Source organism: Limanda limanda, chromosome 5 (assembly GCF_963576545.1).
Source record: "Limanda limanda chromosome 5, fLimLim1.1, whole genome shotgun sequence".
NCBI classification, from domain to species: domain Eukaryota; kingdom Metazoa; phylum Chordata; class Actinopteri; order Pleuronectiformes; family Pleuronectidae; genus Limanda; species Limanda limanda.
The window spans coordinates 27,933,847-27,961,127 of NC_083640.1; the positions used below are offsets into that span (position 1 = coordinate 27,933,847).

General features: G+C 43.3%; 1 protein-coding gene, 16 non-coding genes and 1 pseudogene across 17 annotated transcripts; 14 read left to right on the forward strand and 4 right to left on the reverse strand.

The window, feature by feature from the left end:
* Nucleotides 1-1,208: 1,208 nt before the first annotated feature.
* On the forward strand, nt 1,209-1,282 carry trnai-aau (transfer RNA isoleucine (anticodon AAU)). Its single transcript has one exon. It is a non-coding gene; the product is annotated as a tRNA-Ile (tRNA).
* A 1,043-nt stretch (nt 1,283-2,325) lies between these two features.
* trnai-aau (transfer RNA isoleucine (anticodon AAU)) lies at nt 2,326-2,399 on the forward strand. The gene has a single exon. It is a non-coding gene; the product is annotated as a tRNA-Ile (tRNA).
* A 1,461-nt stretch (nt 2,400-3,860) lies between these two features.
* trnar-ucg (transfer RNA arginine (anticodon UCG)) lies at nt 3,861-3,933 on the reverse strand. Its single transcript has one exon. It is a non-coding gene; the product is annotated as a tRNA-Arg (tRNA).
* Nucleotides 3,934-4,199: 266 nt separating this feature from the next.
* Nucleotides 4,200-4,273, forward strand: trnai-aau (transfer RNA isoleucine (anticodon AAU)). Its single transcript has one exon. It is a non-coding gene; the product is annotated as a tRNA-Ile (tRNA).
* Nucleotides 4,274-4,659: 386 nt separating this feature from the next.
* Nucleotides 4,660-4,733, forward strand: trnai-aau (transfer RNA isoleucine (anticodon AAU)). Its single transcript has one exon. It is a non-coding gene; the product is annotated as a tRNA-Ile (tRNA).
* Nucleotides 4,734-5,777: 1,044 nt separating this feature from the next.
* trnai-aau (transfer RNA isoleucine (anticodon AAU)) lies at nt 5,778-5,851 on the forward strand. The gene has a single exon. It is a non-coding gene; the product is annotated as a tRNA-Ile (tRNA).
* A 388-nt stretch (nt 5,852-6,239) lies between these two features.
* On the forward strand, nt 6,240-6,313 carry trnai-aau (transfer RNA isoleucine (anticodon AAU)). Its single transcript has one exon. It is a non-coding gene; the product is annotated as a tRNA-Ile (tRNA).
* Nucleotides 6,314-6,607: 294 nt separating this feature from the next.
* trnar-ucg (transfer RNA arginine (anticodon UCG)) lies at nt 6,608-6,680 on the reverse strand. The gene has a single exon. It is a non-coding gene; the product is annotated as a tRNA-Arg (tRNA).
* A 677-nt stretch (nt 6,681-7,357) lies between these two features.
* Nucleotides 7,358-7,431, forward strand: trnai-aau (transfer RNA isoleucine (anticodon AAU)). The gene has a single exon. It is a non-coding gene; the product is annotated as a tRNA-Ile (tRNA).
* Nucleotides 7,432-7,818: 387 nt separating this feature from the next.
* Nucleotides 7,819-7,892, forward strand: trnai-aau (transfer RNA isoleucine (anticodon AAU)). The gene has a single exon. It is a non-coding gene; the product is annotated as a tRNA-Ile (tRNA).
* A 294-nt stretch (nt 7,893-8,186) lies between these two features.
* On the reverse strand, nt 8,187-8,259 carry trnar-ucg (transfer RNA arginine (anticodon UCG)). The gene has a single exon. It is a non-coding gene; the product is annotated as a tRNA-Arg (tRNA).
* Nucleotides 8,260-8,942: 683 nt separating this feature from the next.
* On the forward strand, nt 8,943-9,016 carry trnai-aau (transfer RNA isoleucine (anticodon AAU)). Its single transcript has one exon. It is a non-coding gene; the product is annotated as a tRNA-Ile (tRNA).
* A 293-nt stretch (nt 9,017-9,309) lies between these two features.
* Nucleotides 9,310-9,382, reverse strand: trnar-ucg (transfer RNA arginine (anticodon UCG)). The gene has a single exon. It is a non-coding gene; the product is annotated as a tRNA-Arg (tRNA).
* A 265-nt stretch (nt 9,383-9,647) lies between these two features.
* trnai-aau (transfer RNA isoleucine (anticodon AAU)) lies at nt 9,648-9,721 on the forward strand. Its single transcript has one exon. It is a non-coding gene; the product is annotated as a tRNA-Ile (tRNA).
* A 386-nt stretch (nt 9,722-10,107) lies between these two features.
* Nucleotides 10,108-10,181, forward strand: trnai-aau (transfer RNA isoleucine (anticodon AAU)). The gene has a single exon. It is a non-coding gene; the product is annotated as a tRNA-Ile (tRNA).
* A 1,507-nt stretch (nt 10,182-11,688) lies between these two features.
* Nucleotides 11,689-11,762, forward strand: trnai-aau (transfer RNA isoleucine (anticodon AAU)). Its single transcript has one exon. It is a non-coding gene; the product is annotated as a tRNA-Ile (tRNA).
* Nucleotides 11,763-12,296: 534 nt separating this feature from the next.
* LOC133002206 (piggyBac transposable element-derived protein 4-like) lies at nt 12,297-16,772 on the forward strand (annotated as a pseudogene).
* Nucleotides 16,773-16,882: 110 nt separating this feature from the next.
* Nucleotides 16,883-22,096, forward strand: LOC133002207 (uncharacterized). Its single transcript, XM_061071971.1, has 9 exons — nt 16,883-17,204; nt 17,686-17,961; nt 18,413-18,685; nt 18,794-19,060; nt 19,576-19,721; nt 19,779-19,941; nt 20,477-20,734; nt 21,382-21,616; nt 21,907-22,096. The coding sequence occupies exons 1-9, from the start codon at nt 16,883-16,885 to the stop codon at nt 22,094-22,096; spliced, it is 2,130 nt and encodes a 709-aa protein (XP_060927954.1).
* Nucleotides 22,097-27,281: the final 5,185 nt, after the last annotated feature.

Here is a 27,281-nt window from a genome sequence, read left to right on the forward strand (position 1 = left end):
ACAAAGGGACTCGAATCCTCAATCTTCTGATTCAAAGTCAGACGCCTTGTCCATTAGGCCACGTGGTCTTAGTTCTCTTCACTACATTGTGGCCGGTTAGCTCAGATGGTCAGAGCGCGGTGCTAATAACGCCAAGGTCATGGGTTCAAGCCCCATACTGGCCAGTTGTTTGTAACGAATGCAATGCCATTTCATCAAAAAAACAGCCTTGTGTTTGATCTCTCACTGTTATTGCCAGATTCCTCTCCAAGTAGTGAACAATAACATGCTATTTTAAAGCACAAAGGGTCTTGAACCCATGAGAGTTTAAATAGAAAAGCAACTTTATACAGTAAGATGTGTTTTGGTCTTAGTCAATTGTTGGTGAGCTTTTTTTCATTGTGTGTACACCACATCCAGCATTTAATTTTTTACTTAAGGCACTACAATGTAGATATTTTTGTACATTGAGGAACATTCAACCACGAAGGGACTAGAACCCTCAATCTTCTGATTCGAAGTCAGACGCCTTGTCCATTAGGCCACTTGGTCTTAGTGCTCTGTTGTCAGGTTTAACGTAGAGCGATCCAATCATTGATTAAAGCTTCTCTGAATTTAAATACATGACCGCAAGATTGATCCATGAAATATCTTACTTTATATACGTTTTTTGTAACCATGTGTATGTGTACAAAATATCTCAATAAGGCATAGTGAGTCGTTTACTAAATCATATTGCACTTCTACTGTGGTTTTCCCTGTGCAAAATGAACAGTGGAATAATAAATGGAGTCTATCCTCACTATATTGTGGCCGGTTAGCTCAGATGGTCAGAGCGTGGTGCTAATAACGCCAAGGTCATATGCATACTGGCCAGTTGTTTGTAACGTCTGCAATGCCATTTCACCAAAAAAAACATGTGTTTGTTCTTTCACTATTATTGCCAGTATCCTCCCCAAGTTGTGAACAATAATATGCTATTTTAAAGCACAAAGGGTCTTGAACCCCTGAGATTTGAAATAGAAAAGCAACTTTATACAGTAAGATGTGTTTTGGTCTTAGTCAATTGTTGGTAAGCTTTTTTTCATTGTGTGTACACCACATCCAGCATTTAATTTTTTACTTAAGGCACTACACTGTAGATATTTGTTACTGCCCTTTTACTGTTGTTCACCCTGTGCAAAATGAACACTGGACAAATGAATGGAGTCTATTTTCACTTATTTTGTGGCCGGTTAGCTCAGATGGTCAGAGCATGGTGCTAATAACGCCAAGGTCATGGGTTCAATCCCCATACTGGCCAGTTGTTTGTAACGTCTGCAATGCCATTTCACCAAAAAAAACATGTGTGTTTGTTCTTTCACTATTATTGCCAGTATCCTCCCCAAGTTGTGAACAATAACATGCTATTTTAAAGCACAAAGGGTCTTGAACCCCTGAGATTTTAAATAGAAAAGCAACTTTATTCAGTGAGATGTGTTTTGGTCTTAGTCAATTGTTGGTGAGCTTTTTTTCATTGTGTGTACACCACATCCAGCATTTAATTTTTTACTTAAGGCACTACAACGTAGATATTTTTGTAAATTGAGGAACATTCAACCACGAATGGACTCGAACCCTCAATCTTCTGATTCGAAGTCAGACGCCTTGTCCATTAGGCCACTTGGTCTTAGTGCTCTGTTGTCAGGTTTAACGTAGAGCGATCCAATCATTGATTAAAGCTTCTCTGAATTTAAATACATGACCGAAAGATTGATCCATGAAATATCTTACTTTATATACGTTTTTTGTAACCATGTGTATGTGTACAAAATATCTCAATAAGGCATAGTGAGTCGTTTACTAAATCATATTGCACTTCTACTGTGGTTTTCCCTGTGCAAAATGAACAGTGGAATAATAAATGGAGTCTATCCTCACTATATTGTGGCCGGTTAGCTCAGATGGTCAGAGCGTGGTGCTAATAACGCCAAGGTCATATGCATACTGGCCAGTTGTTTGTAACGTCTGCAATGCCATTTCACCAAAAAAAACATGTGTTTGTTCTTTCACTATTATTGCCAGTATCCTCCCCAAGTTGTGAACAATAATATGCTATTTTAAAGCACAAAGGGTCTTGAACCCCTGAGATTTGAAATAGAAAAGCAACTTTATACAGTAAGATGTGTTTTGGTCTTAGTCAATTGTTGGTTAGCTTTTTTTCATTGTGTGTACACCACATCCAGCATTTAATTTTTTACTTAAGGCACTACACTGTAGATATTTGTTACTGCCCTTTTACTGTTGTTCACCCTGTGCAAAATGAACACTGGACAAATGAATGGAGTCTATTTTCACTTATTTTGTGGCCGGTTAGCTCAGATGGTCAGAGCATGGTGCTAATAACGCCAAGGTCATGGGTTCAATCCCCATACTGGCCAGTTGTTTGTAACGTCTGCAATGCCATTTCACCAAAAAAAACATGTGTGTTTGTTCTTTCACTATTATTGCCAGTATCCTCCCCAAGTTGTGAACAATAACATGCTATTTTAAAGCACAAAGGGTCTTGAACCCCTGAGATTTTAAATAGAAAAGCAACTTTATACAGTGAGATGTGTTTTGGTCTTAGTCAATTGTTGGTGAGCTTTTTTTCATTGTGTGTACACCACATCCAGCATTTAATTTTTTACTTAAGGCACTACAACGTAGATATTTTTGTAAATTGAGGAACATTCAACCACGAATGGACTCGAACCCTCAATCTTCTGATTCGAAGTCAGACGCCTTGTCCATTAGGCCACTTGGTCTTAGTGCTCTGTTGTCAGGTTTAACGTAGAGCGATCCAATCATTGATTAAAGCTTCTCTGAATTTAAATACATGACCGAAAGATTGATCCATGAAATATCTTACTTTATATAAGTTTTTTGTAACCATGTGTATGTGTATGTGTACAAAATATCTCAATAAGGCATAGTGAGTCGTTTACTTAATCATACTACACTTCTACTGTGGTTTTCCCTGTGCAAAAGGAACAGTGGAATAATAAATGGAGTCTATCCTCACTATATTGTGGCCGGTTAGCTCAGATGGTCAGAGTGTGGTGCTAATAACGCCAAGGTCATGGGTTCAATCCCCATACTGGCCAGTTGTTTGTGACGAATGCAATGGCATTTCACCAAAAAAAACATTTGTGTTTGTTCTTTCACTATTATTGCCAATATCCTCCCCAAGTTGTGAACAATAATATGCAATTTAAAGCACAAAGGGTCTTGAACCCCTGAGATTTGAAATAGAAAAGCAACTTTATACAGTAAGATGCGTTTTGGTCTTAGTCAATTGTTGGTGAGCTTTTTTTCATTGTGTGTACACCACATCCAGCATTTCATTTTTACTTAAGGCACTACAATGTAGATATTTGTGTAAATTGTGGAACATTCAACCACAAAGGGACTCGAATCCTCAATCTTCTGATTCAAAGTCAGACGCCTTGTCCATTAGGCCACGTGGTCTTAGTTCTCTTCACTACATTGTGGCCGGTTAGCTCAGATGGTCAGAGCGTGGTGTTAATAACGCCAAGGTCATGGGTTCAAGCCCCATACTGGCCAGTTGTTTGTAACGAATGCAATGCCATTTCATCAAAAAAACAGCCTTGTGTTTGATCTCTCACTGTTATTGCCAGATTCCTCTCCAAGTAGTGAACAATAACATGCTATTTTAAAGCACAAAGGGTCTTGAACCCATGAGAGTTTAAATAGAAAAGCAACTTTATACAGTAAGATGTGTTTTGGTCTTAGTCAATTGTTGGTGAGCTTTTTTTCATTGTGTGTACACCACATCCAGCATTTAATTTTTTACTTAAGGCACTACAATGTAGATATTTTTGTAAAAATTGAGGAACATTCAACCACGAATGGACTCGAACCCTCAATCTTCTGATTCGAAGTCAGACGCCTTGTCCATTAGGCTACGTGGTCTTAGTGCTCTGTTGTCAGGTTTAACGTAGAGCGATCCAATCATTGATTAAAGCTTCTCTGAATTTAAATACATGACCGAAAGATTGATCCATGAAATATCTTACTTTATATACGTTTTTTGTAACCATGTGTATGTGTATGTGTACAAAATATCTCAATAAGGCATAGTGAGTCGTTTACTTGATCATACTACACTTCTACTGTTGTTCACCCTGTGCAAAATGAACACTGGACAAATGAATGGAGTCTATTTTCACTTATTTTGTGGCCGGTTAGCTCAGATGGTCAGAGCATGGTGCTAATAACGCCAAGGTCATGGGTTCAATCCCCATACTGGCCAGTTGTTTGTAACGTCTGCAATGCCATTTCACCAAAAAAAACATTTGTGTTTGTTCTTGCACTATTATTGCCAATATCCTCCCCAAGTTGTGAACAATAATATGCAATTTAAAGCACAAAGGGTCTTGAACCCCTGAGATTTGAAATAGAAAAGCAACTTTATACAGTAAGATGCGTTTTGGTCTTAGTCAATTGTTGGTGAGCTTTTTTTCATTGTGTGTACACCACATCCAGCATTTCATTTTTACTTAAGGCACTACAATGTAGATATTTGTGTAAATTGTGGAACATTCAACCACAAATGGACTCGAATCCTCAATCTTCTGATTCAAAGTCAGACGCCTTGTCCATTAGGCCACGTGGTCTTAGTTCTCTTCACTACATTGTGGCCGGTTAGCTCAGATGGTCAGAGCGTGGTGCTAATAACGCCAAGGTCATGGGTTCAAGCCCCATACTGGCCAGTTGTTTGTAACGAATGCAATGCCATTTCATCAAAAAAACAGCCTTGTGTTTGATCTCTCACTGTTATTGCCAGATTCCTCTCCAAGTAGTGAACAATAACATGCTATTTTAAAGCACAAAGGGTCTTGAACCCATGAGAGTTTAAATAGAAAAGCAACTTTATACAGTAAGATGTGTTTTGGTCTTGGTCAATTGTTGGTGAGCTTTTTTTCATTGTGTGTACACCACATCCAGCATTAAATTTTTTACTTAAGGCACTACAATGTAGATATTTTTGTACATTGAGGAACATTCAACCACGAAGGGACTAGAACCCTCAATCTTCTGATTCGAAGTCAGACGCCTTGTCCATTAGGCCACTTGGTCTTAGTGCTCTGTTGTCAGGTTTAACGTAGAGCGATCCAATCATTGATTAAAGCTTCTCTGAATTTAAATACATGACCGAAAGATTGATCCATGAAATATCTTACTTTATATACGTTTTTTGTAACCATGTGTATGTGTACAAAATATCTCAATAAGGCATAGTGAGTCGTTTACTAAATCATATTGCACTTCTACTGTGGTTTTCCCTGTGCAAAATGAACAGTGGAATAATAAATGGAGTCTATCCTCACTATATTGTGGCCGGTTAGCTGAGATGGTCAGAGCGTGGTGCTAATAACGCCAAGGTCATATGCATACTGGCCAGTTGTTTGTAACGTCTGCAATGCCATTTCACCAAAAAAAACATGTGTTTGTTCTTTCACTATTATTGCCAGTATCCTCCCCAAGTTGTGAACAATAATATGCTATTTTAAAGCACAAAGGGTCTTGAACCCCTGAGATTTGAAATAGAAAAGCAACTTTATACAGTAAGATGTGTTTTGGTCTTAGTCAATTGTTGGTAAGCTTTTTTTCATTGTGTGTACACCACATCCAGCATTTCATTTTTTACTTAAGGCACTACACTGTAGATATTTGTTACTGCCCTTTTACTGTTGTTCACCCTGTGCAAAATGAACACTGGACAAATGAATGGAGTCTATTTTCACTTATTTTGTGGCCGGTTAGCTCAGATGGTCAGAGCATGGTGCTAATAACGCCAAGGTCATGGGTTCAATCCCCATACTGGCCAGTTGTTTGTAACGTCTGCAATGCCATTTCACCAAAAAAAACATGTGTGTTTGTTCTTTCACTATTATTGCCAGTATCCTCCCCAAGTTGTGAACAATAACATGCTATTTTAAAGCACAAAGGGTCTTGAACCCCTGAGATTTTAAATAGAAAAGCAACTTTATACAGTGAGATGTGTTTTGGTCTTAGTCAATTGTTGGTGAGCTTTTTTTCATTGTGTGTACACCACATCCAGCATTTAATTTTTTACTTAAGGCACTACAATGTAGATATTTTTGTAAATTGAGGAACATTCAACCACAAAGGGACTCGAATCCTCAATCTTCTGATTCAAAGTCAGACGCCTTGTCCATTAGGCCACCTGGTCTTAGTTCTCTTCACTACATTGTGGCCGGTTAGCTCAGATGGTCAGAGCGTGGTGCTAATAACGCCAAGGTCATGGGTTCAAGCCCCATACTGGCCAGTTGTTTGTAACGAATGCAATGCCATTTCATCAAAAAAACAGCCTTGTGTTTGATCTCTCACTGTTATTGCCAGATTCCTCTACAAGTAGTGAACAATAACATGCTATTTTAAAGCACAAAGGGTCTTGAACCCATGAGAGTTTAAATAGAAAAGCAACTTTATACAGTAAGATGTGTTTTGGTCTTAGTCAATTGTTGGTGAGCTTTTTTTCGTTGTGTGTACACCACATCCAGCATTTAATTTTTTACTTAAGGCACTACAATGTATATATTTTTGTAAATTGAGGAACATTCAACCACGAAGGGACTTGAACCCTCAATCTTCTGATTCGAAGTCAGACGCCTTGTCCATTAGGCCACGTGGTCTTAGTGCTCTGTTGTCAGGTTTAACGTAGAGCGATCCAATCATTGATTAAAGCTTCTCTGAATTTAAATACATGACCGAAAGATTGATCCATGAAATATCTTACTTTATATACGTTTTTTGTAACCATGTGTATGTGTACAAAATATCTCAATAAGGCATAGTGAGTCGTTTACTAAATCATATTGCACTTCTACTGTGGTTTTCCCTGTGCAAAATGAACAGTGGAATAATAAATGGAGTCTATCCTCACTATATTGTGGCCGGTTAGCTCAGATGGTCAGAGCGTGGTGCTAATAACGCCAAGGTCATATGCATACTGGCCAGTTGTTTGTAACGTCTGCAATGCCATTTCACCAAAAAAAACATGTGTTTGTTCTTTCACTATTATTGCCAGTATCCTCCCCAAGTTGTGAACAATAATATGCTATTTTAAAGCACAAAGGGTCTTGAACCCCTGAGATTTGAAATAGAAAAGCAACTTTATACAGTAAGATGTGTTTTGGTCTTAGTCAATTGTTGGTAAGCTTTTTTTCATTGTGTGTACACCACATCCAGCATTTAATTTTTTACTTAAGGCACTACACTGTAGATATTTGTTACTGCCCTTTTACTGTTGTTCACCCTGTGCAAAATGAACACTGGACAAATGAATGGAGTCTATTTTCACTTATTTTGTGGCCGGTTAGCTCAGATGGTCAGAGCATGGTGCTAATAACGCCAAGGTCATGGGTTCAATCCCCATACTGGCCAGTTGTTTGTAACGTCTGCAATGCCATTTCACCAAAAAAAACATTTGTGTTTGTTCTTTCACTATTATTGCCAATATCCTCCCCAAGTTGTGAACAATAATATGCTATTTTAAAGCACAAAGGGTCTTGAACCCATGAGAGTTTAAATAGAAAAGCAACTTTATACAGTAAGATGCGTTTTGGTCTTAGTCAATTGTTGGTGAGCTTTTTTTCATTGTGTGTACACCACATCCAGCATTTCATTTTTACTTAAGGCACTACAATGTAGATATTTGTGTAAATTGTGGAACATTCAACCACAAAGGGACTCGAATCCTCAATCTTCTGATTCAAAGTCAGACGCCTTGTCCATTAGGCCACGTGGTCTTAGTTCTCTTCACTGTATTGTGGCCGGTTAGCTCAGATGGTCAGAGCGTGGTGCTAATAACGCCAAGGTCATGGGTTCAAGCCCCATACTGGCCAGTTGTTTGTAACGAATGCAATGCCATTTCATCAAAAAAACAGCCTTGTGTTTGATCTCTCACTGTTATTGCCAGATTCCTCTCCAAGTAGTGAACAATAACATGCTATTTTAAAGCACAAAGGGTCTTGAACCCATGAGAGTTTAAATAGAAAAGCAACTTTATACAGTAAGATGTGTTTTGGTCTTAGTCAATTGTTGGTGAGCTTTTTTTCATTGTGTGTACACCACATCCAGCATTTAATTTTTTACTTAAGGCACTACAATGTAGATATTTTTGTAAATTGAGGAACATTCAACCACGAATGGACTCGAACCCTCAATCTTCTGATTCGAAGTCAGACGCCTTGTCCATTAGGCCACGTGGTCTTAGTGCTCTGTTGTCAGGTTTAACGTAGAGCGATCCAATCATTGATTAAAGCTTCTCTGAATTTAAATACATGACCGAAAGATTGATCCATGAAATATCTTACTTTATATAAGTTTTTTGTAACCATGTGTATGTGTATGTGTACAAAATATCTCAATAAGGCATAGTGAGTCGTTTACTAAATCATACTGCACTTCTACTGTGGTTTTCCCTGTGCAAAATGAACAGTGGAATAATAAATGGAGTCTATCCTCACTATATTGTGGCCGGTTAGCTCAGATGGTCAGAGCGTGGTGCTAATAACGCCAAGGTCATATGCATACTGGCCAGTTGTTTGTAACGTCTGCAATGCCATTTCACCAAAAAAAACATGTGTTTGTTCTTTCACTATTATTGCCAGTATCCTCCCCAAGTTGTGAACAATAATATGCTATTTTAAAGCACAAAGGGTCTTGAACCCCTGAGATTTGAAATAGAAAAGCAACTTTATACAGTAAGATGTGTTTTGGTCTTAGTCAATTGTTGGTAAGCTTTTTTTCATTGTGTGTACACCACATCCAGCATTTAATTTTTTACTTAAGGCACTACACTGTAGATATTTGTTACTGCCCTTTTACTGTTGTTCACCCTGTGCAAAATGAACACTGGACAAATGAATGGAGTCTATTTTCACTTATTTTGTGGCCGGTTAGCTCAGATGGTCAGAGCATGGTGCTAATAACGCCAAGGTCATGGGTTCAATCCCCATACTGGCCAGTTGTTTGTAACGTCTGCAATGCCATTTCACCAAAAAAAACATGTGTGTTTGTTCTTTCACTATTATTGCCAGTATCCTCCCCAAGTTGTGAACAATAACATGCTATTTTAAAGCACAAAGGGTCTTGAACTCCTGAGATTTTAAATAGAAAAGCAACTTTATACAGTGAGATGTGTTTTGGTCTTAGTCAATTGTTGGTGAGCTTTTTTTCATTGTGTGTACACCGCATCCAGCATTTAATTTTTTACTTAAGGCACTACAATGTAGATATTTTTGTAAATTGAGGAACATTCAACCACGAATGGACTCGAACCCTCAATCTTCTGATTCGAAGTCAGACGCCTTGTCCATTAGGCCACGTGGTCTTAGTGCTCTGTTGTCAGGTTTAACGTAGAGCGATCCAATCATTGATTCAAGCTTCTCTGAATTTAAATACATGACCGAAAGATTGATCCATGAAATATCTTACTTTATATAAGTTTTTTGTAACCATGTGTATGTGTATGTGTACAAAATATCTCAATAAGGCATAGTGAGTCGTTTACTTAATCATACTACACTTCTACTGTGGTTTTCCCTGTGCAAAAGGAACAGTGGAATAACAAATGGAGTCTATCCTCACTATATTGTGGCCGGTTAGCTCAGATGGTCAGAGCGTGGTGCTAATAACGCCAAGGTCATGGGTTCAATCCCCATACTGGCCAGTTGTTTGTGACGAATGCAATGGCATTTCACCAAAAAAACCATTTGTGTTTGTTCTTTCACTATTATTTTCAATATCCTCCCCAAGTTGTGAACAATAATATGCAATTTAAAGCACAAAGGGTCTTGAACCCCTGAGATTTGAAATAGAAAAGCAACTTTATACAGTAAGATGCGTTTTGGTCTTAGTCAATTGTTGGTGAGCTTTTTTTCATTGTGTGTACACCACATCCAGCATTTCAATTTTACTTAAGGCACTACAATGTAGATATTTGTGTAAATTGTGGAACATTCAACCACAAAGGGACTCGAATCCTCAATCTTCTGATTCAAAGTCAGACGCCTTGTCCATTAGGCCACGTGGTCTTAGTTCTCTTCACTACATTGTGGCCGGTTAGCTCAGATGGTCAGAGCGTGGTGCTAATAACGCCAAGGTCATGGGTTCAAGCCCCATACTGGCCAGTTGTTTGTAACGAATGCAATGGCATTCCACCAAAAAAAACATGTGTGTTTGTTCTTTTGCTATTATTGCCAGTATCCTCCCCAAGTTGTGAACAATAATATGCTATTTTAAAGCACAAAGGGTCTTGAACCCCTGAGATTTGAAATAGAAAAGCAACTTTATACAGTAAGATGTGTTTTGGTCTTAGTCAATTGTTGGTGAGTTTTTTTTCATTGTGTGTACACCACATCCAGCATTTAATTTTTTACTTAAGGCACTACACTGTAGATATTTGTTACTGCCCTTCTACTGTTGTTCACCCTGTGCAAAATGAACACTGGACAAATGAATGGAGTCTATTTTTGCTTAGTTTGTGGCCGGTTAGCTCAGATGGTCAGAGCGTGGTGCTAATAACGCCAAGGTCATGGGTTCAGTCCCCATACTGGCCAGTTGTTTGTGACGAATGCAATGGCATTTCACCAAAAAAACCATTTGTGTTTGTTCTTTCACTATTATTGCCAATATCCTCCCCAAGTTGTGAACAATAATATGCAATTTAAAGCACAAAGGGTCTTGAACCCCTGAGATTTGAAATAGAAAAGCAACTTTATACAGTAAGATGCGTTTTGGTCTTAGTCAATTGTTGGTGAGCTTTTTTTCATTGTGTGTACACCACATCCAGCATTTCATTTTTACTTAAGGCACTACAATGTAGATATTTGTGTAAATTGTGGAACATTCAACCACAAAGGGACTCGAATCCTCAATCTTCTGATTCAAAGTCAGACGCCTTGTCCATTAGGCCACGTGGTCTTAGTGCTCTGTTGTCAGGTTTAACGTAGAGCGATCCAATCATTGATTAAAGCTTCTCTGAATTTAAATACATGACCGAAAGATTGATCCATGAAATATCTTACTTTATATACGTTTTTTGTAACCATGTGTATGTGTATGTGTACAAAATATCTCAATAAGGCATAGTGAGTTGTTTACTTAATCATACGACACTTCTACTGTGGTTTTCCCTGTGCAAATGAAAAGTGGAATAATAAATGGAGTCTATCCTCACTATATTGTGGCTGGTTAGCTCAGATGGTCAGAGCGTGGTGCTAATAACGCCAAGGTCATATGCATACTGGCCAGTTGTTTGTAACGTCTGCAATGCCATTTCACCAAAAAAAACATGTGTTTGTTCTTTCATTATTATTGCCAGTATCCTCCCCAAGTTGTGAACAATAATATGCTATTTTAAAGCACAAAGGGTCTTGAACCCCTGAGATTTGAAATAGAAAAGCAACTTTATACAGTAAGATGTGTTTTGGTCTTAGTCAATTGTTGGTGAGCTTTTTTTCATTGTGTGTACACCACATCCAGCATTTCATTTTTACTTAAGGCACTACAATGTAGATATTTGTGTAAATTGTGGAACATTCAACCACAAAGGGACTCGAATCCTCAATCTTCTGATTCAAAGTTAGACGCCTTGTCCATTAGGCCACGTGGTCTTAGTTCTCTTCACTACATTGTGGCCGGTTAGCTCAGATGGTCAGAGCGTGGTGCTAATAACGCCAAGGTCATGGGTTCAAGCCCCATACTGGCCAGTGGTTGTAACGAATGCAATGCCATTTCATCAAAAAAACAGCCTTGTGTTTGATCTCTCACTGTTATTGCCAGATTCCTCTCCAAGTAGTGAACAATAACATGCTATTTTAAAACACAAAGAGTCTTGAACCCATGAGAGTTTAAATAGAAAAGCAGTTTATATAGTAAGATGTGTTTTGGTCTTTTTTCATTGTGTGTACACCACATCCAGCATTTAATTTTTTACTTAAGGCACCACAATGTAGATATTTTTGTAAATTGAGGAACATTCAACCACGAAGGGACTCGAACCCTTCGTGGTATACAAAATGATACAAAAAAATGAGTTTCCTTCTTCCTCTTGTGCATCTTGTTCTTGTTCTCCTTCTTGTTCTCCTTCTTGTTCTTGTTCTTGTTCTTGTTCTTCTTCTTCTTCTTCTTCGCATCACCGAGCAAGAACAGGCTCGAGTACGCAACGCGGGCGCAGGACGGGCCCGGCTTCGCGAGTCTCAGTGTCACGGGGACGCCGATCGGAGAGACGGCCGTTACTAACAATGCATCCGTGGTACAAGTCGGTACAACACCGTGCCGTTTGTCCTGACGAGGTCACGCGATGGCACGTCAAGAGCGTTTCACCAGAGACCAGGTTCTCCAACAGTTGTTCTCCTGCCGACAATCCTCTGAACAGGAAGAGGAAGAAGACGAAGAAGATGAAGAAGATGAAGAAGACGAAGACAAAAAGAAGACGAAGAAGACGCCGACGACTGCGTCGACGACGACTACGACCCGGTGCATGACGCCGCTGCTGCAGAGTCCTCATCGTGCACATCCTCGGCAGACGAAGAAGGAGAAGAAGAAGGAGGAGAAGGAGAAGGAGGAGTAGGAGAAGAAGGAGAAGAAGGAGAAGGAGAAGAAGGAGGACGACACGTGCAAAGAGAGACCTTCCTGTCCAAGAACGGAGAAATATCATGGTCCTCGACACCGTACGGCAGAGAGGGCCGCTCCGCCTCCGCCTCCTCATATTCCTCCTCGGCTACGCACGTCGGGGTCCCTTCCCCGGGCCCCACGACGCATGGGACATCCAGCGGCGTCAGCAACGCGGCCTCGACGTTCGGGCTGTTCGTCACGCCGACGATAGAGAACATCGTCCTGCAGATGACGTATCTGGAGGGTCGTCGCAAGTACGGCGACGACTGGAAAGGGATTGACACGACCGACCTGCGCGCCTACGTGGGGCTGCTGATCTTGGCGGGCTTGTACAGGTCCCGGGGCGAGGCCGCCGCCAGCCTGTGGGACATTCCACGCCACGATGCCCCTGAAGGTCTTTCACACGTACTCCAGACTGCTGCGATTCGACGACCGCGAGACGAGACGCGCCACCGACAAATTGGCGGCCGTGCGAGAGGTCTGGGACGCTTGGGCGGCGAGGCTGCCGCTCCTCTACAACCCGGGGCCCGAAGTGACCGTGGACGAGCAACTGGTTGCGTTCAGAGGTTGGTCACTGCGTTGTTATGTTACGTGGCCTCGTCGGCCTTGTCCGCCTGTATGCACCTGGCGACTCTTGTTCTTCTTCTTGTTCTTCTTCTTCTTCCCTGAAGATATTGTCGGTATTCATGTTTCGTCTCTTCTCTCCCCCCCCCCCCTCAAACACGCACACACACACGCCAGGGCGGTGTCCTTTCCGACAGTACATGCCCAGCAAGCCGGCGAAATACGGGATCAAGTCGTGGGTGGCGTGCGACGCCAGATCCAGCTACGCTTGGAAGATGCAAGTCTACACCGGAAAGCCGAGCGGCGGGCTCCCGGAGAGGAACCTGGGGCTGCGGGTCGTGCTCGACCTCACAGAGGGACTGAGCGGGCGCAACGTCACGTGCGACAATTACTTCACCTCCTACCAACTCGCGCGGCAGCTCCTGGACAGGAACATCACCATGGTCGGCACGGTTCGGAAGAACAAGCCCGAGCTCCCGCCCCGGCTGCTCGCGGTCAAGGGACGAGCGGTGTTCTCCTCCGTGTTCGCCTTCACGCCCGCCGCCACTCTGGTGTCTTACGTCCCGAGGAAGAAAAACAGGAACGTGGTGCTCCTGAGCACGCGGCACTCGGAGGCCCAAGTCAGCGACCGCGCGGACGGCAAACCGGTCGTCGTCCTGGACTACAACTGCAACAAAGGAGGCGTGGACAACCTGGACAAGGTGATCGGAACGTACAGCTGCCGGAGGAAGACCGCGCGCTGGCCCCTGGTCGTCTTCCACAACATCCTCGACGTCTCTTCCTACAACGCCTTTGTGATATGGCGAGAGGTCAACCCTGTCTGGATGCCGGGCAAGCGGAACAAGCGCAGGGTGTTCCTAGAGCAGCTGGGAAAGGCTCTCGTGGCGCCGTACATCGTGCGGAGGGAGCGCGTCCCACGCACCGAGGCGTCTGCCGCGGTCGTGAAGGCCCTGAAAGCGGCCGCTGCCACCGCTGCCGCCGCCGCAACCACCGCCGAGCCGAGAGACAGCGACCGAGACGACGCTCTGGTCCAACAACAACCCCAGGGTGCGGCCTCCTCCTCATATCTGAGGTGTCAGATATGCCCCAGGAACAAGGACTGTAAAACTCACACAAGGTGCGTCAAATACATCTGCAAGGGCTGTTGCCTTTTCTATTGCCCTTCGTGCTCGTGCTGATGTGTGATGGGCTGTGCGAGCAAGAACAGGCTCGAGTACGGGCGGCCTGGCTAAAAATGAGTTTCCTTCTTCCTCTTGTTCTTCTTCTTCTTCTTCTTCTTCTTCTTCTTCTTCACATCACCGAGCTAGAAAACATGCTCGAGTACGCAACGCGGGCGGCCGGGCTGGCCCGGTGTCGCGAGTCTCAGGGTCACTATGATCCCGAATGACAAGAGACGGGCCATACGTCTTCGCGGCGTGTGTCCTGTGTAGCTATAAAAAATTATATAAATGAGTTTCCTTCTTCCTCTTGTTCGTATTGTTCTTGTTCTTCTTCTTCTTCACATCACCGAGCTAGAAAACAGGCTCGAGTACGCAACGCGGGCGGCCGGGCTGGCCCTAAGTCGCGAGTCTCAGGGTTGAACAGGTTACAGCACACAACGGAGGGAGACGGGTTGGTCCGACGTCGCGAGTCTCAGGGTCACGGTGATCCCGAACGACAACAGAAGGGCCATACGTCTTTGCGTGTGTCGTGGGTGTCGCGGGTGCGCCAAATACATCTGCAAGGGCTTTTGCCTTTTCTATTGCCCTTCGTTCGCGTGCTGATGTGTGGTGGGCTGTGCGAGCAAGAACAGGCTCGAGTACGCAACACGGGCGGCCGGGCTGGCCCGGCGTCGCGAGTCTCAGGATCACGGTGATCCCGAACGACAAGAGACGGGCCATACGTCTTTGCGTGTGTCGTGTGTAGCTATAAAAAACAATAAAAATGAGTTTCCTTCTTCCTCTTGTCCGTCTTGTTCTTGTTCTTCTTCTTCTTCTTCTTCACATCACCGAGCTAGAAAACAGGCTCGAGTACCCAACGCGGGAGGCCGGGCTGGCCAGAAGTCGCGAGTCTCAGGGTTGAACAGGTTACAGCACACAACGGAGGGAGACGGGTCGGTCCGACGTCGCGAGTCTCAGGGTCACGGTGATCCCGAACGACAAGAGACAGGCCATACGTCTTTGCGGCGTGTGTCGTGTGTAACTATAAAAAATAATAAAAATGAGTTTCCTTCTTCCTCTTTGTCTTGTTCTTGTTCTTTTTCACATCACCGAGCTAGAAAACAGGCTTGAGTATGCAACGCGGGCGGCCGGGCTGGCCCGAAGTTGCAAGTCTCAGGGTTGAACAGGTTACAGCACACAACGGAGGGAGACGGGTCGGTCCGACGTCGCGAGTCTCAGGGTCGCGGTGATCCCGAACGACAAGAGACGGGCCAGACGTCTTTGCATGTGTCATGGGTGTTGCATGTTCGCCAAATACATCTGCAAGGGCTGTTGCCTTTTCAATTGCCCTTTGTTCGCGTGCTGATGTGTGGTGGGCTGTGCGAGCAAGAACAGGCTTGAGTACGCAACCCGTACAGGCCCGGCGTCACGAGTCTCAGGGTCACTGTGATCCCGAACGACAAGAGACGGGCCATACGTCTTCGCGGCGTTTGTCGTGTGTAGCTATAAAAAATAATAAAAATGAGTTTCCTTCTTCCTCTTGTTCGTCTTGTTCTTGTTCTTGTTCTTGTTCTTGTTCTTGTTCTTGTTCTTGTTCTTCTTCTTCTTCTTCTTCTTCTTCTTCTTCTTCTTCTTCACATCACCGAGCTAGAAAAACAGGCTCGAGTACGCAACGCGGCCGGCCGGCCTGGCCCGAAGTCACGACAAGAGACGGGCCATACGTCTTCGCGGCGTGTGTCGTGTGTAGCTATAAAAAATAATAAAAATGAGTTTCCTTCTTCCTCTTGTTCTTGTTCTTGTTCTTGTTCTTCTTCTTCACATCACCGAGCTAGAAAACAGGCTCAAGTACGCAACGCGGGCGGCCGGGCTGGCCCGGCGTCACGAGTCTCAGGGTCACTGTGATCCCGAACGACAAGAGACGGGCCATACGTCTTTGCGACGTGTGTCATGTGTAGCTATAAAAAATAATAAAAATGAGTTTCCTTCTTACTCTTGTTCGTCTTGTTCTTGTTCTTGTTCTTGTTCTTGTTCTTGTTCTAGTTCTTCTTCTTCTTCTTCTTCTTCTTCTTCTTCTTCTTCTTCTTCTTCTTCTTCTTCTTCTTCTTCTTCTTCTTCACATCACCGAGCTAGAAAAACAGGCTCGAGTACGCAACGCGGGCGGCCGGGCTGGCCCGGTGTCGCGAGTCTCAGGGTTGAACAGGTTACAGCACACAACGGAGGGAGACGGGTCTGTCCGACGTCGCGGGACCCCAGTCGGAGAGACGGCCCTCAACGCGAGCGGCCGCACAAGCCCCACTGTGCGAGCCTTCGGGTCTCAGAGACCCACACCGAAGAGACTCCCCAACGCGGGCATCCCAGGCGTCCTACGTCACACCGGCGCGCAACTTGGAGCGGTTGTGACGAATACATCTGCAATGTCATCGACTGTTCGCTTCTCTGTTGCGTGTTTGAAGCAGGGTATCGCAACAAGCGTTATTCAAATCGCTACCCAAACACTCACAGCCAACAGCATGGGGAAGCAGGGACAACACAAGGGTTATTACTGCGTGAGAGACTTCTTCTTCTTCTTCTCATCACCGAGCAGGAGCAGGTTTGACTACACAAACGGAGGGAGCGTGTCAGTCCAGCGTCGCGAGTCTCAGGGTCACGGGGACCCCGGTCGGAGAGACGGCCCTCAACGCGAGCGGCCGCACAAGCCCCACTGCGCGAGCCTTCGGGTCTCAGAGACCCACACCGAAGAGACTCCCCAACGCGTGCATCCCAGGCGTCCTACGTCACACCGGCGCGCAACTTGGAGCGGGTGTGACGAATGCATCTGCAATGTCATCGACTGTTCGCTTCTCTGTTGCGTGTTTGAAGCAGGGTATCGCAACAAGCGTTATTCAAATCGCTACCCAAACGCTCACAGCCAACAGCATGGGAAAGCAGGGACAACACAAGGGTTAAAAAACATTTCCCAACACAGTTCAGCTTCACACTTCAGCTGCAGCTGGTTGTGACAGTTTGTGACTCTCAGTCAGTTCTTCTCACAGGAGATGGAACCCACTCACCAGAGTCACAGAGAACACACGCTCAGGGAGAGAAGGAGGAAACTTTCTCCTTATTAAGGCAGAGAATCATCACATTAACTTGGAAGCTGCTGTTTTAAGGTTAAAAAGTTGCATGTTGTTTTGCTTTAAGATTGTGTGATTCTTTTTTGATTCTTTCCCCTGATGAAAAGATGAGAGAACTGGTATCTGTACAGTTTGGTGGAGGGAGGAGCTTTACTGAGCCATTCTACTTTCTTCTGTTCTCTGTTTCTTTTTGTGATCAGTTTCCCACAAGGCGTCTGTGGCCCTGCAGTCTGACTGGTCTCTGGTCTTCAGCGGTGAGACAATCACTGTCCGGTGTGAGGTCCCTACAGATGTACTGACTGAGTGGGAGTATGAATGGACCAAACCCAACTCAACTACGGTTCCAACACACAATGAATACAGGATTGTCAATGCGTCCTCGTCCGACTGTGGAAGCTACAGGTGTTTGGCTAAAGACAAGAAGAACTTGAATTCCACGACCGAGTGGAGCGATGACGTCACATTAACAGTTTCTGGTGAGAAAGACAGAGTTTTGAGAAACTGGCAAATGTCTCCTTCAGTTTATGTTCATATGCGCTGATAAGAAATATAATACAACAAAAAAGTAACGAGGGATGCACCGATTCAAAAGCTGAACATCTTACCGATATTTATGTCGTTGTTGCTATCAGCCTTTTGGCGAGTAAGATGACGTTTAGCGATGTTTAGATGTTATTTTCATCTGGGCGGGAATAAGTGCTGTTCAGAATCCAGCAATTTGGTTAATGTACGGTACGGCTGTGGCTAACTTGTGGCTCTGATGTGGCAAACAGGTGGTATAATCTGGACCAAACCATTCTGTACTTTTGCTTTTACTGCTGTTTTAGTTTGTACGACTGTAGAAGACTGAAGGAGATACATGTTCTACTCATTTCATTCAACTCACATGAAATGGACTAAATGCCAAAGTGTTTTAAACATTAACAGAAAGACCAGCGGCTAACCTGAGTGCTGACCACAGAGCCTTTCCAGTAGGGGGCAGTGTGCTCCTGACCTGCTCCGTGGGCCCAGCCTCACCTGGATGGAAGTATTATTGGTACAGAGGTGAGAAAACCTCGGAGCCCCTGACGGATGAGGATTTCAAGTCACATGGACAAAGTGCTAGTGCCTCACGTGAAGGACTGTACTGGTGCAGAGGAGGAAGAGGAGATCCAGTTCAATACACCCAGTACAGTAACTCAGTCAGGATTCATGGAATCGGTGAGTGAGGAGAGAATACATTCTGTGTTCATGACTGTTTGTTGAGATTACGTAAAGGTTGATGCTGATACAAGCTGTTATTCTGTCTTTACTGGTGAATATGAATAGTCCACAACAGAGCTGCTGCGACTCTTCAACCCAACTGGCCGAACAGATACAGAGGAGAAGCCATCACCCTGAGGTGTGACATCCAGGGAGGAGACTCTGAGTGGGAGTATGAATGGACAGCAACCAGCTCACATGCACCTCCCAACACAAAGGAGTTCAGGATCAGTCTGGGGTCAGATCTGAGCGGCACCTACTGGTGTCAGGGCCGACTGAAAGGTGCACGGCAGAACTGCACAGGATGGAGTGTTCCCCTCACGTTGCCTAACGGTGAGTCAAGTCATATTTAGTATTAAAATATAGGTGTTAAAGTTTAAATATTAAAAAGTTTATATGTGTTCAATGCACACGTACAAAAGAGAAGCCAAAGTATCCCGGATACCAGCCATCTTTCACTTTTCAGGTCATTTAGAGCCAGAGTCTGTGAAATCATGATGGAGGTGTGGAGCTGGGTATCGAGGTCCCGCCCATACATGTGCTCGACCAATCACGAGTCAGAGTCAGCTGTCAATCAGGACGTTTCACTGTTTTTATAGCATCAAATAACTAATTAAAACCAAACTGATCAGAAACATGAACACGTGAACAAACTCAAATGAAAGAAACCATGGTTGACATATACTGCAGGCAGCCACCAGGGGGCGGTGTTATAGTTTGGCTTCACTTTTAGGGGCAGTCGTGTTGATGGCTGAATGTGAAGCATCCAGAAACTGCATTGGTTCCAAAATGAACATCTGTAGACAAACATGAAGACGTGTTTTTGTTGTGACGATGTTCCGTTTCAGCGGCTGCACCACGACCTGTCGTCACTGTGTCTGCGTCATGGCTGACTCCTGGAGCCTCCGTGACTCTCACCTGTGGGGGGGGTCCACATCCCACTGCAGGGTGGAGGTTCTACTGGCACAGAGCTGACCCCATTACTTTGGATCCAGTCACCAGATGTACACAGACATATCTAAAAGGGTGGGGTTATATGCGAATTCCTAAGAAGTTCAGTTATGAGCTGCTCCCAGGAAGCGACGGAGGAACTGAACAAAACTCCTTCGTCATCCAAGGCCTGACGGAGTCAGCAGGTTATGCATGTCAAGCTGGAAGAGGAGACCCCGTGTTTTACACTGAGTACAGTGAGATAAAGTGGGTGTGGTCTGGAGGTGAGTTTGTTTCTTTCTCTTGAAGCAGATGTTGTCCCTTCAGTCGGTCAGTTACTTGGGGAACTTTACTTTGGCTGGTTCCTCCAGCTGATTCACTTTTAGAGGTGATAGGTCAAAGGTCAAGACAGATACAGAGTTAGAGAGACAATCTGAAGCTTATATTGATCAGAGAATCATTCCCCAAAATCTGATGTCACATGAATTGTTCTTTGTGTGCATCCTATAGGACTGACCTGAAGTTTATATTATTTATGATCATATGCTCGGACTGACATCATCATGATGTCACTGTGATGTCACTGTGATGTCAACAAACAATGTCGTCCTTCTGACGTTTCCCCTGTAAAATGACGCAAAACCTAAAATGGCACTTTTAATCTGGAAACATTACAAACGTATTCTGGTAATATTATGACCTTATTCCCAAAAACAAGATGTGACTGAGATGGAGTCTCTGCTGATGGCTTCACGTTTTTAATGCTCAACAAATTTAAACCATTAGTTTCTGTTTCACTCTTCATGTCACGTTTTTCAGATTCCTATTCGTCAGTGTCTCTCACAGTGAGTCCGGACTCAGTGCAGGACTTCTATCGTGACCAAATCCGTCTGACCTGCGAGGGAAACTCTGATAAGTGGAGATTGTGGCTGTTTTATGAAGACGAAGCACTAATGTCAGATTGCAAGTCTCAGGAGACAATCACAAGCTTCACATGGACCTTTCATCATCTCCCTTCTGGAGTTTTCTGGTGTGGATCTGGATCAGAGATCAGCAACGCAGTCAACATCACTGAAGGTTGTAGTTTTTCATTGAATCTATTCACACTGTTCATGTTTCCAACATCCCATAATGTGATTTAAAGGTAGAGTAACTGAAAGTGGGGAGCACTGCCTCCCTTCACTGCTCCTGCAGGAGCTGCACCCCCCACATGCACCAAGGTGCATCACATCAAACATGATCTCTGGATGAAATTCACCTTTTTTATTTACACAAACCACACGTTCAACGACCAGAATCAGCTGTGAGAGTGTTAAACAAGCAGACGTCACGTGACTGTGTGGACGCCACAGCCCACAGCGTCACCCGGAGGCTGTTTCCCTCTCTCTACTCAAGAGGGAGCTCTTTTGGTTGGAGAGCAGGACTTATTGATGTCACATTCAGCTTTAGTGATGCTCTCACTCTAAACCCTGCGCTCACACTCAACTCTCCCCTGCTTGAGCTCAGATGTCTGCTCTTGAAGCCAGGGCTGTGTATTGAAACCAGATGTTTTTCCAGCGCACACACAACGTACAGCTTATGGACGTGAGGAGCAGAATGTGACAAAAAGTGTTTTGAATGACTTTGGCTCCACTTTAACATCTAATATTTAGACTTATGCTGTTTATATACAAGCTGAATTATCAGGTTGTTCACATTGTTGATGGTTTTTTAACCGTTTACAGTTCTCGCTGATGTTCTCCTGGAGAGCCCTGCCCATCCTGTGACTGAGGGACAGTCCGTTACTCTCAGTTGCTTATGGTCCGGAACAAACCTCGATTCCAACATCTCTTTCTACAAAAATGGTGAACTTCTCCAAAGTGATGTCAGAAGGGAACTGGAAATCTCATCTGTGTCAAAGTCAGATGAAGGTTTCTACAAGTGTGGACATTCAGGAGTCTTCTCACTGGAGAGTTGGATGTCAGTAAAATGTGAGTGTGATCAATATGAGGTAGAAAAGGAGTCTCCAGGTTGAGAAGTAGATTAAAAACTTTTCTACTCAGTATTTTCACTGAGATGGCTTCTAAACACCAGCTCCACTTGCTGAATACATTTATAAAACTTTTCCACATATTTTTACAGCTGGAAACTTTTTTTTACACATATAGAAAGTATTTTTACCACTAAAACCTTTTTTGCACATACTAATATATTTCTTGAAGTGCTAAACTTATTCACAATCTTTTTTCACGTCAAAATGTCTGCTGAAGTGTTGGTTCTATGTTTGTCCACGTCATGGATCTTTCTTTGCTCCTCACTGCTCCTCGTCTGATCATTGACTCCTGCAGCACCTCCCTCTACGTCTCCTGTGCCGCTGGTCGTTGGGCTGGTTGGAGGCTTCACACTGATTCTCCTCCTCTCGCTGCTGCTGTTGTGTTGGTGCAGGAATTCAAAGAGTGACAGCTGCTCTGGTTCATTTCATTTAAATCAAACTTATTCCAAACTATTGTCACGATAGTCATGGAGCAGAGGTTGAAAAATAAAATCATGTAACGTGATCATTATTGTCTTTTCCACAGATCTGTGTTGTGACAGGTTGGTTCCACTCTCTCTTGTTTCATCTTCAACAAAACAGCAATACTTTACTTTTCCTGTTTCATTCACTTGTGATTGTTTGACTGTTTCAGGCTCAGCCAGTCTCTGAGAACCAATCAGAGCTCAGACCCAACTGTCCACCACGATGAAATCCAGCTGCCAGTGTACTCGTCTCTTCTCCACGGTCAGCCGTCCTTCTCCTACTGAACGGCTTCACAGCTATTTCTAACTTGTTGCTTTTCAGAAGAACCTAGTCACAAAGTTTCCAATTACATTTCACGTTGATTTGATTTTTTATTGACTCGTAGGTGACGACTGCATCTATGAATCAATCAGAGGAGACACGGAGGAAGGTACAGTATAAAATGTGCCTCCTGCAGAGAAGTCCTAAATGAAAAACCTTCTGATTTCAGGTGGACGGGCAGATGAGGACAGAAATGTCCCACACGATGTCATGACATCAATACACACGCATGGTTTTCCAACATCTCATTTTAGTCACATGGTCCAAAGACAGACATTTGGACTTTTCAGTTGAGTCTGAAGCAGAGTTACAGGTGGAAAGGTTCCTCAGACCCGGCTCCAGACCAAAGCACCAGAATGTAGTCAGACCCGGATCAAACTGAACCAGGGATCGGTTTAGCTGCATCCATATAATGTTTGAACAATAAGGACATTAATTTGCATTGGAACACGTGTGGCGCAAATGAAGCTGGTGATGCTGGTTGTGATAGAGATATTAGAGTGGCAACGAGATCAACTAAATGAATAAAACAGTGGTTCTCCACCTTCTGAAGTCGTTTTCTGTCAGATCTTCACAGGAACCCGAGGTGATCCAGAGGAGATGTCTGACTACGTTAATGAAAATCCACATTCAGCTTCAGGTACAAATATTAACAACTGGCTGTTCAGCTACTGGCTTATGTGCATTTGAAATCAACCTCAACTGAAACTCCATCATATCATTCTTAAATAGTTCCTGTACGATAGGTGTGCAGTTCAATTGTTGTCTCAAATTTCAAATCCTTTGTGTAAAACTATGAACGGCCTTGATCATGTTGTAGGGTTGAAGTATCAAGTGTGTACTTTAGTAATTTATAGTTATTGTCACTTTGTTTCAGGACGACTATGAACGGTGCTTCCTCCAGAAAACAAGAGCATGAAAATCAACATTCATCCTTAAACACGTTCACATATTAGACTCACCAGTTGTGTAACAACTCATTGGAAAGAACGACTTCATCTGGATTGAATTTCAGTATCAATGAAAAAAGAAATGCTGTGATATTTGCTTTGTGTTTACGTTCAATATTTCAAATGGCTGATATGGGCCTTTGAAGATATGCTCCGATATGAAAAGGTTTATTTTACAAGATAAACAATGTGCATTAAAGTGTAGGAGCCAAAATTAATATGCTTTGGTGGTAAGTATCTGATCATGACTTCTGGGTAATTAGTTTTCACATTTTTACTTCCGCAAAGTAAATTGTGCATAAATGATGATCCAGGGATCTTTTTCACTTTCTCTATAGTACTTTTTTAAACTTTTTCGTTGATTTCAACAGCAGAACGGAAACCACGTGTGAGGGAAAATGTCAAAGTTCGACATCACACAACACAGTCAAATATCATCTGTCTGAACTAAAATACAGCATATATTACATTATGGTTACAATATTTGTACAATATAATTACTACCTGGATTGTCTTATCATTATTCTTTGGCCACCTATTACAATTATAATATAGATTATTACTTCAACTAATTAACAAACTAATGATTTTATAAACACAGCTGCTTTCAGACTTGAGATTTTATTTCAATTATATGTTTATTTTTAACCCTCTCCCACCTTTTTGTCTTGCTTTTTTTTATCTTTATTACAACTTCTTTTAATTGTTCTAATTCTACTTCATGTCACGAGAAGAGAGAGAGAAGAAGAAGAGGAAGAAGAAGAACTCTGAGACTCCTTTACACTTTCTCCTCCATTAACAACAAACAATAGCAGGAAGCGGAGACAGCGACACCTGCAGCAGCCAATCACAGGCCAGGGAAGTTCCCCCGGCAGCGGCCTCGGCCAATCACAGCGCTCAGGGGCGGGCTCTTTGAAGAGGGGGAAATTCCACAGTTGACAAGTAGGAAGAAGACAAGAGTACACGTTAAGGCCGGAGCATGCTTCTGTGTTGTCAGGGGCCCGCAAGCACGCAGTTGTAACGCAGGACTCGTTCTCATTCATGGTTTTCCAACCGTTGCGCGTGTTGCCATGCAATTCCCCGCCAGAACACTAGGCGGACTAATGTTTTTTGTCGAAGTCGGCTCTTCTTCGTGTGTGGCACGAAGAAGAGCGATGTATTTACGTCGCCACGGCGGCTCCTTAGAGCCTTTTTCTGGCGGAAAAATCCGCCGGTCAATGACGGGTTATACTAGTGGTCCTAGTTTCAGAACCCTTCTACCAAGTGCTCTTCTATTTGGTCCATATTCGTTCTTCTAAATCTTCCGTGGTTTCCGGGCATGAACCGGAAATGCGACTCTGGAAATGATGTAGTTAGCAGACCAATCACAGCCCTTGCAGGCGGGTGACGCTTGCGGGGCTTTGCCGTCTGGTTAGAAAAATTGGCCGGCGCACGTAAGGACGTAAGAAGGGCTACGATAGCACGTAGGGGGCCCGGCAGGGCTCTTGCGCTTCCGGGCCCGTGAAAACGCAGAAGCATGCTCCGGCCTTTACTCTGTGTTAGGGCTGCAAAATTCCAGGAATTTTCAAAGTTGGAAACTTTCCATGGGAATATACGGGAATTAACGTGAATTAATGGGAATAAACTGAAAATGTTATGGGTAATTTATACTAACTGTATTTACCTTGTCATAAACAGACATAAATTTAAACATGTTGTTGTGTCATAGGCTGATTTGAGCCCTGAGGAAACTCTGGGCACTTGACTATATGCTTCTGCATCGTTCTACATTGGATGGGGTGAAATGTCTCCACACATGAGAGAGTGCACGTGGCATTGTTCTGTAGAATAAGATGAGAAAAAAGTTTGTAAAAAAACACTAATGCAATGCCAGAGATACAAATAGTTAGCCAAACAATTGGAAGAGTCTGTAAAAATATTTTACAATTGATGGATAAATTAATGGAAATAGGCTAGATGAACAGATGAACAATCCTCAATCAGCATGCTAATATATTTCCCCAGTAATATCATGGAAACTTACCTGACTAGTGCTGCACACTACAGCAGGCCTCAGTAGCCCTGCTGTAGTGTGCAGGATGCTGGGAATTATCTGTGCATGTGATGGAAGAATGCACAGTGGAGGGTTGAAACTCAACCTGCAGCGTGTGCTGCATTCCATACATCTTTAAAATAGAGTTTTGAATGATGTTTTTATTGCTCAGCGTTTATTTTGCATAGTTTTTTTTTTTTTCAAAATTTCCAAAATTCCGGAGATAAATATTCCCGTGGAAAGTTTCCGGAAGGTTTCCGGAAATTTACTGGAAACTTTCCGCCCCTTTGCAACCCTACTCTTAGTACACGTTACTCTGAGTACACAAGAGTACACGTTACTCTGAGTACATAAGAGTGTGCTTTACTCGGAGTACATGTAACTGTCAGTACTTAAGAGTACACGTTACTTTGAGTTCTTAAGAGTACACGTTACTGTGAGGGAACAGGATCATATTCAGGTTGATGATTCTAATTAGTGTTTTCACTTGAGGAGGTTTCATGCTCTAATGTTCAGAAACCATCACTTTCCTCAAACTGCTGCAGCTCCTCTGTTCAGCCTCTGTCTGAAACCCATTCCTCCTGTTTCTGGAGTTTTGGTGTTTTTCTAAAGAGAGTCCGTGGTTGCGTCTTGTGAATGAACCCTTTGCTATGTTAATGACTGGGAACTGTTTCTGTCAACACTGGGTGTGGAGGACAGGACACTCAGTGAAACTACACACGAATCAGTGAAAACACACAATCACGGTTATATGGAATTTAGAGAAAATCTGGAAATCAATCAGCAAACATACTTTAGATCAGGGGTTTTCAACTGGTTTTGTCCCAGGGACCACCATTCTGACTAGAAAGTAATCCGCGGCCCACTGATGTGCCTGTGCGCGTCCGTGCCTACGTATGTGTGCGTGCATGTTTCCCCTTTTAATGTATTTGGTTGTTAATGAGTCTTATATTATTATATATTTGCAAAAGGAAACGAGTAGGGATGAGCGAGTACAGCATTATCTGTATCTGTAAACCATATGAATTATCCGTATCCGTACTCGGAGTGGGCGGGGCCTAACCCGGAAGTGGGTGTGATTTAACCCGGAAGTGGGCTGGTTCAACATAACTTTCTTTTTTAACTTTGACATTTTTTTATGATTTTTTTATTTTTATTTTTTTAAATTTATTTCCACACCAGGTGTGTGTGTGTGTGTGTGTGTGACATGCGAGTGACGTTCACTGTCTCCCGGAGAAATTAACACTCTGTGTTTTTAGTATAGAAAGACGTGAATTATATTCGTTCACAAGTCATACAGACTGGTTTTGTTATTTTCACTTTACATTAACACTTAAAGTTTAGTGCAGTGTAATTGTTTGCCGTGATAATTAAATACCAGTGTGATAATAGATGACAATTTCAAACCATACAAACTGTCATGTTGTACTGTATTTAATAGAGGTTTACTTTACTGTAAAGTAAGTGTAAATGTAAAGTGAAAATAACAAAACCAGTCATTATGACTTGTGAACAAATATAATTCACGTCTTTCTATACTAAAAACACAGAGTGTTCATTTCTCCGGGAGACAGTGAACGTCCCTCGCATCTCCAGCGCTCCTCTACTGAGCCAATGCAGGTCTCGTGAAAAATGATCCAAAGACTCGTACCCGAAGACCCAGTCGGGAAATGAACGAATCATTTCTGCTTCCTTGACTGAGCCTATGGAACAGTCCCGATGCGCAGTGAACCTGAGTGACTGAGAGACACAGAGCTGTTCTGTGAGTGAGAGAGCAGAGCCGTGTGTGACGGGAGGAGCGCTGTGACGCTGTGTGAGGATTTT

What these genes read in the sequence shown, in the direction of transcription:
- LOC133002207 (XM_061071971.1), top strand. Translation starts at nt 16,883, where the DNA reads ATGGGGAAGCAGGGACAACACAAGGGTTATTACTGCGTGAGAGACTTC. An exon ending in CATCTGCAATGTCATCGACT is followed by an intron (nt 17,205 to 17,685) that starts GTTCGCTTCTCT and finishes TTTTGTGATCAG; the next exon opens with TTTCCCACAAGGCGTCTGTG. An exon ending in AAAGTGGGTGTGGTCTGGAG is followed by an intron (nt 19,942 to 20,476) that starts GTGAGTTTGTTT and finishes CACGTTTTTCAG; the next exon opens with ATTCCTATTCGTCAGTGTCT.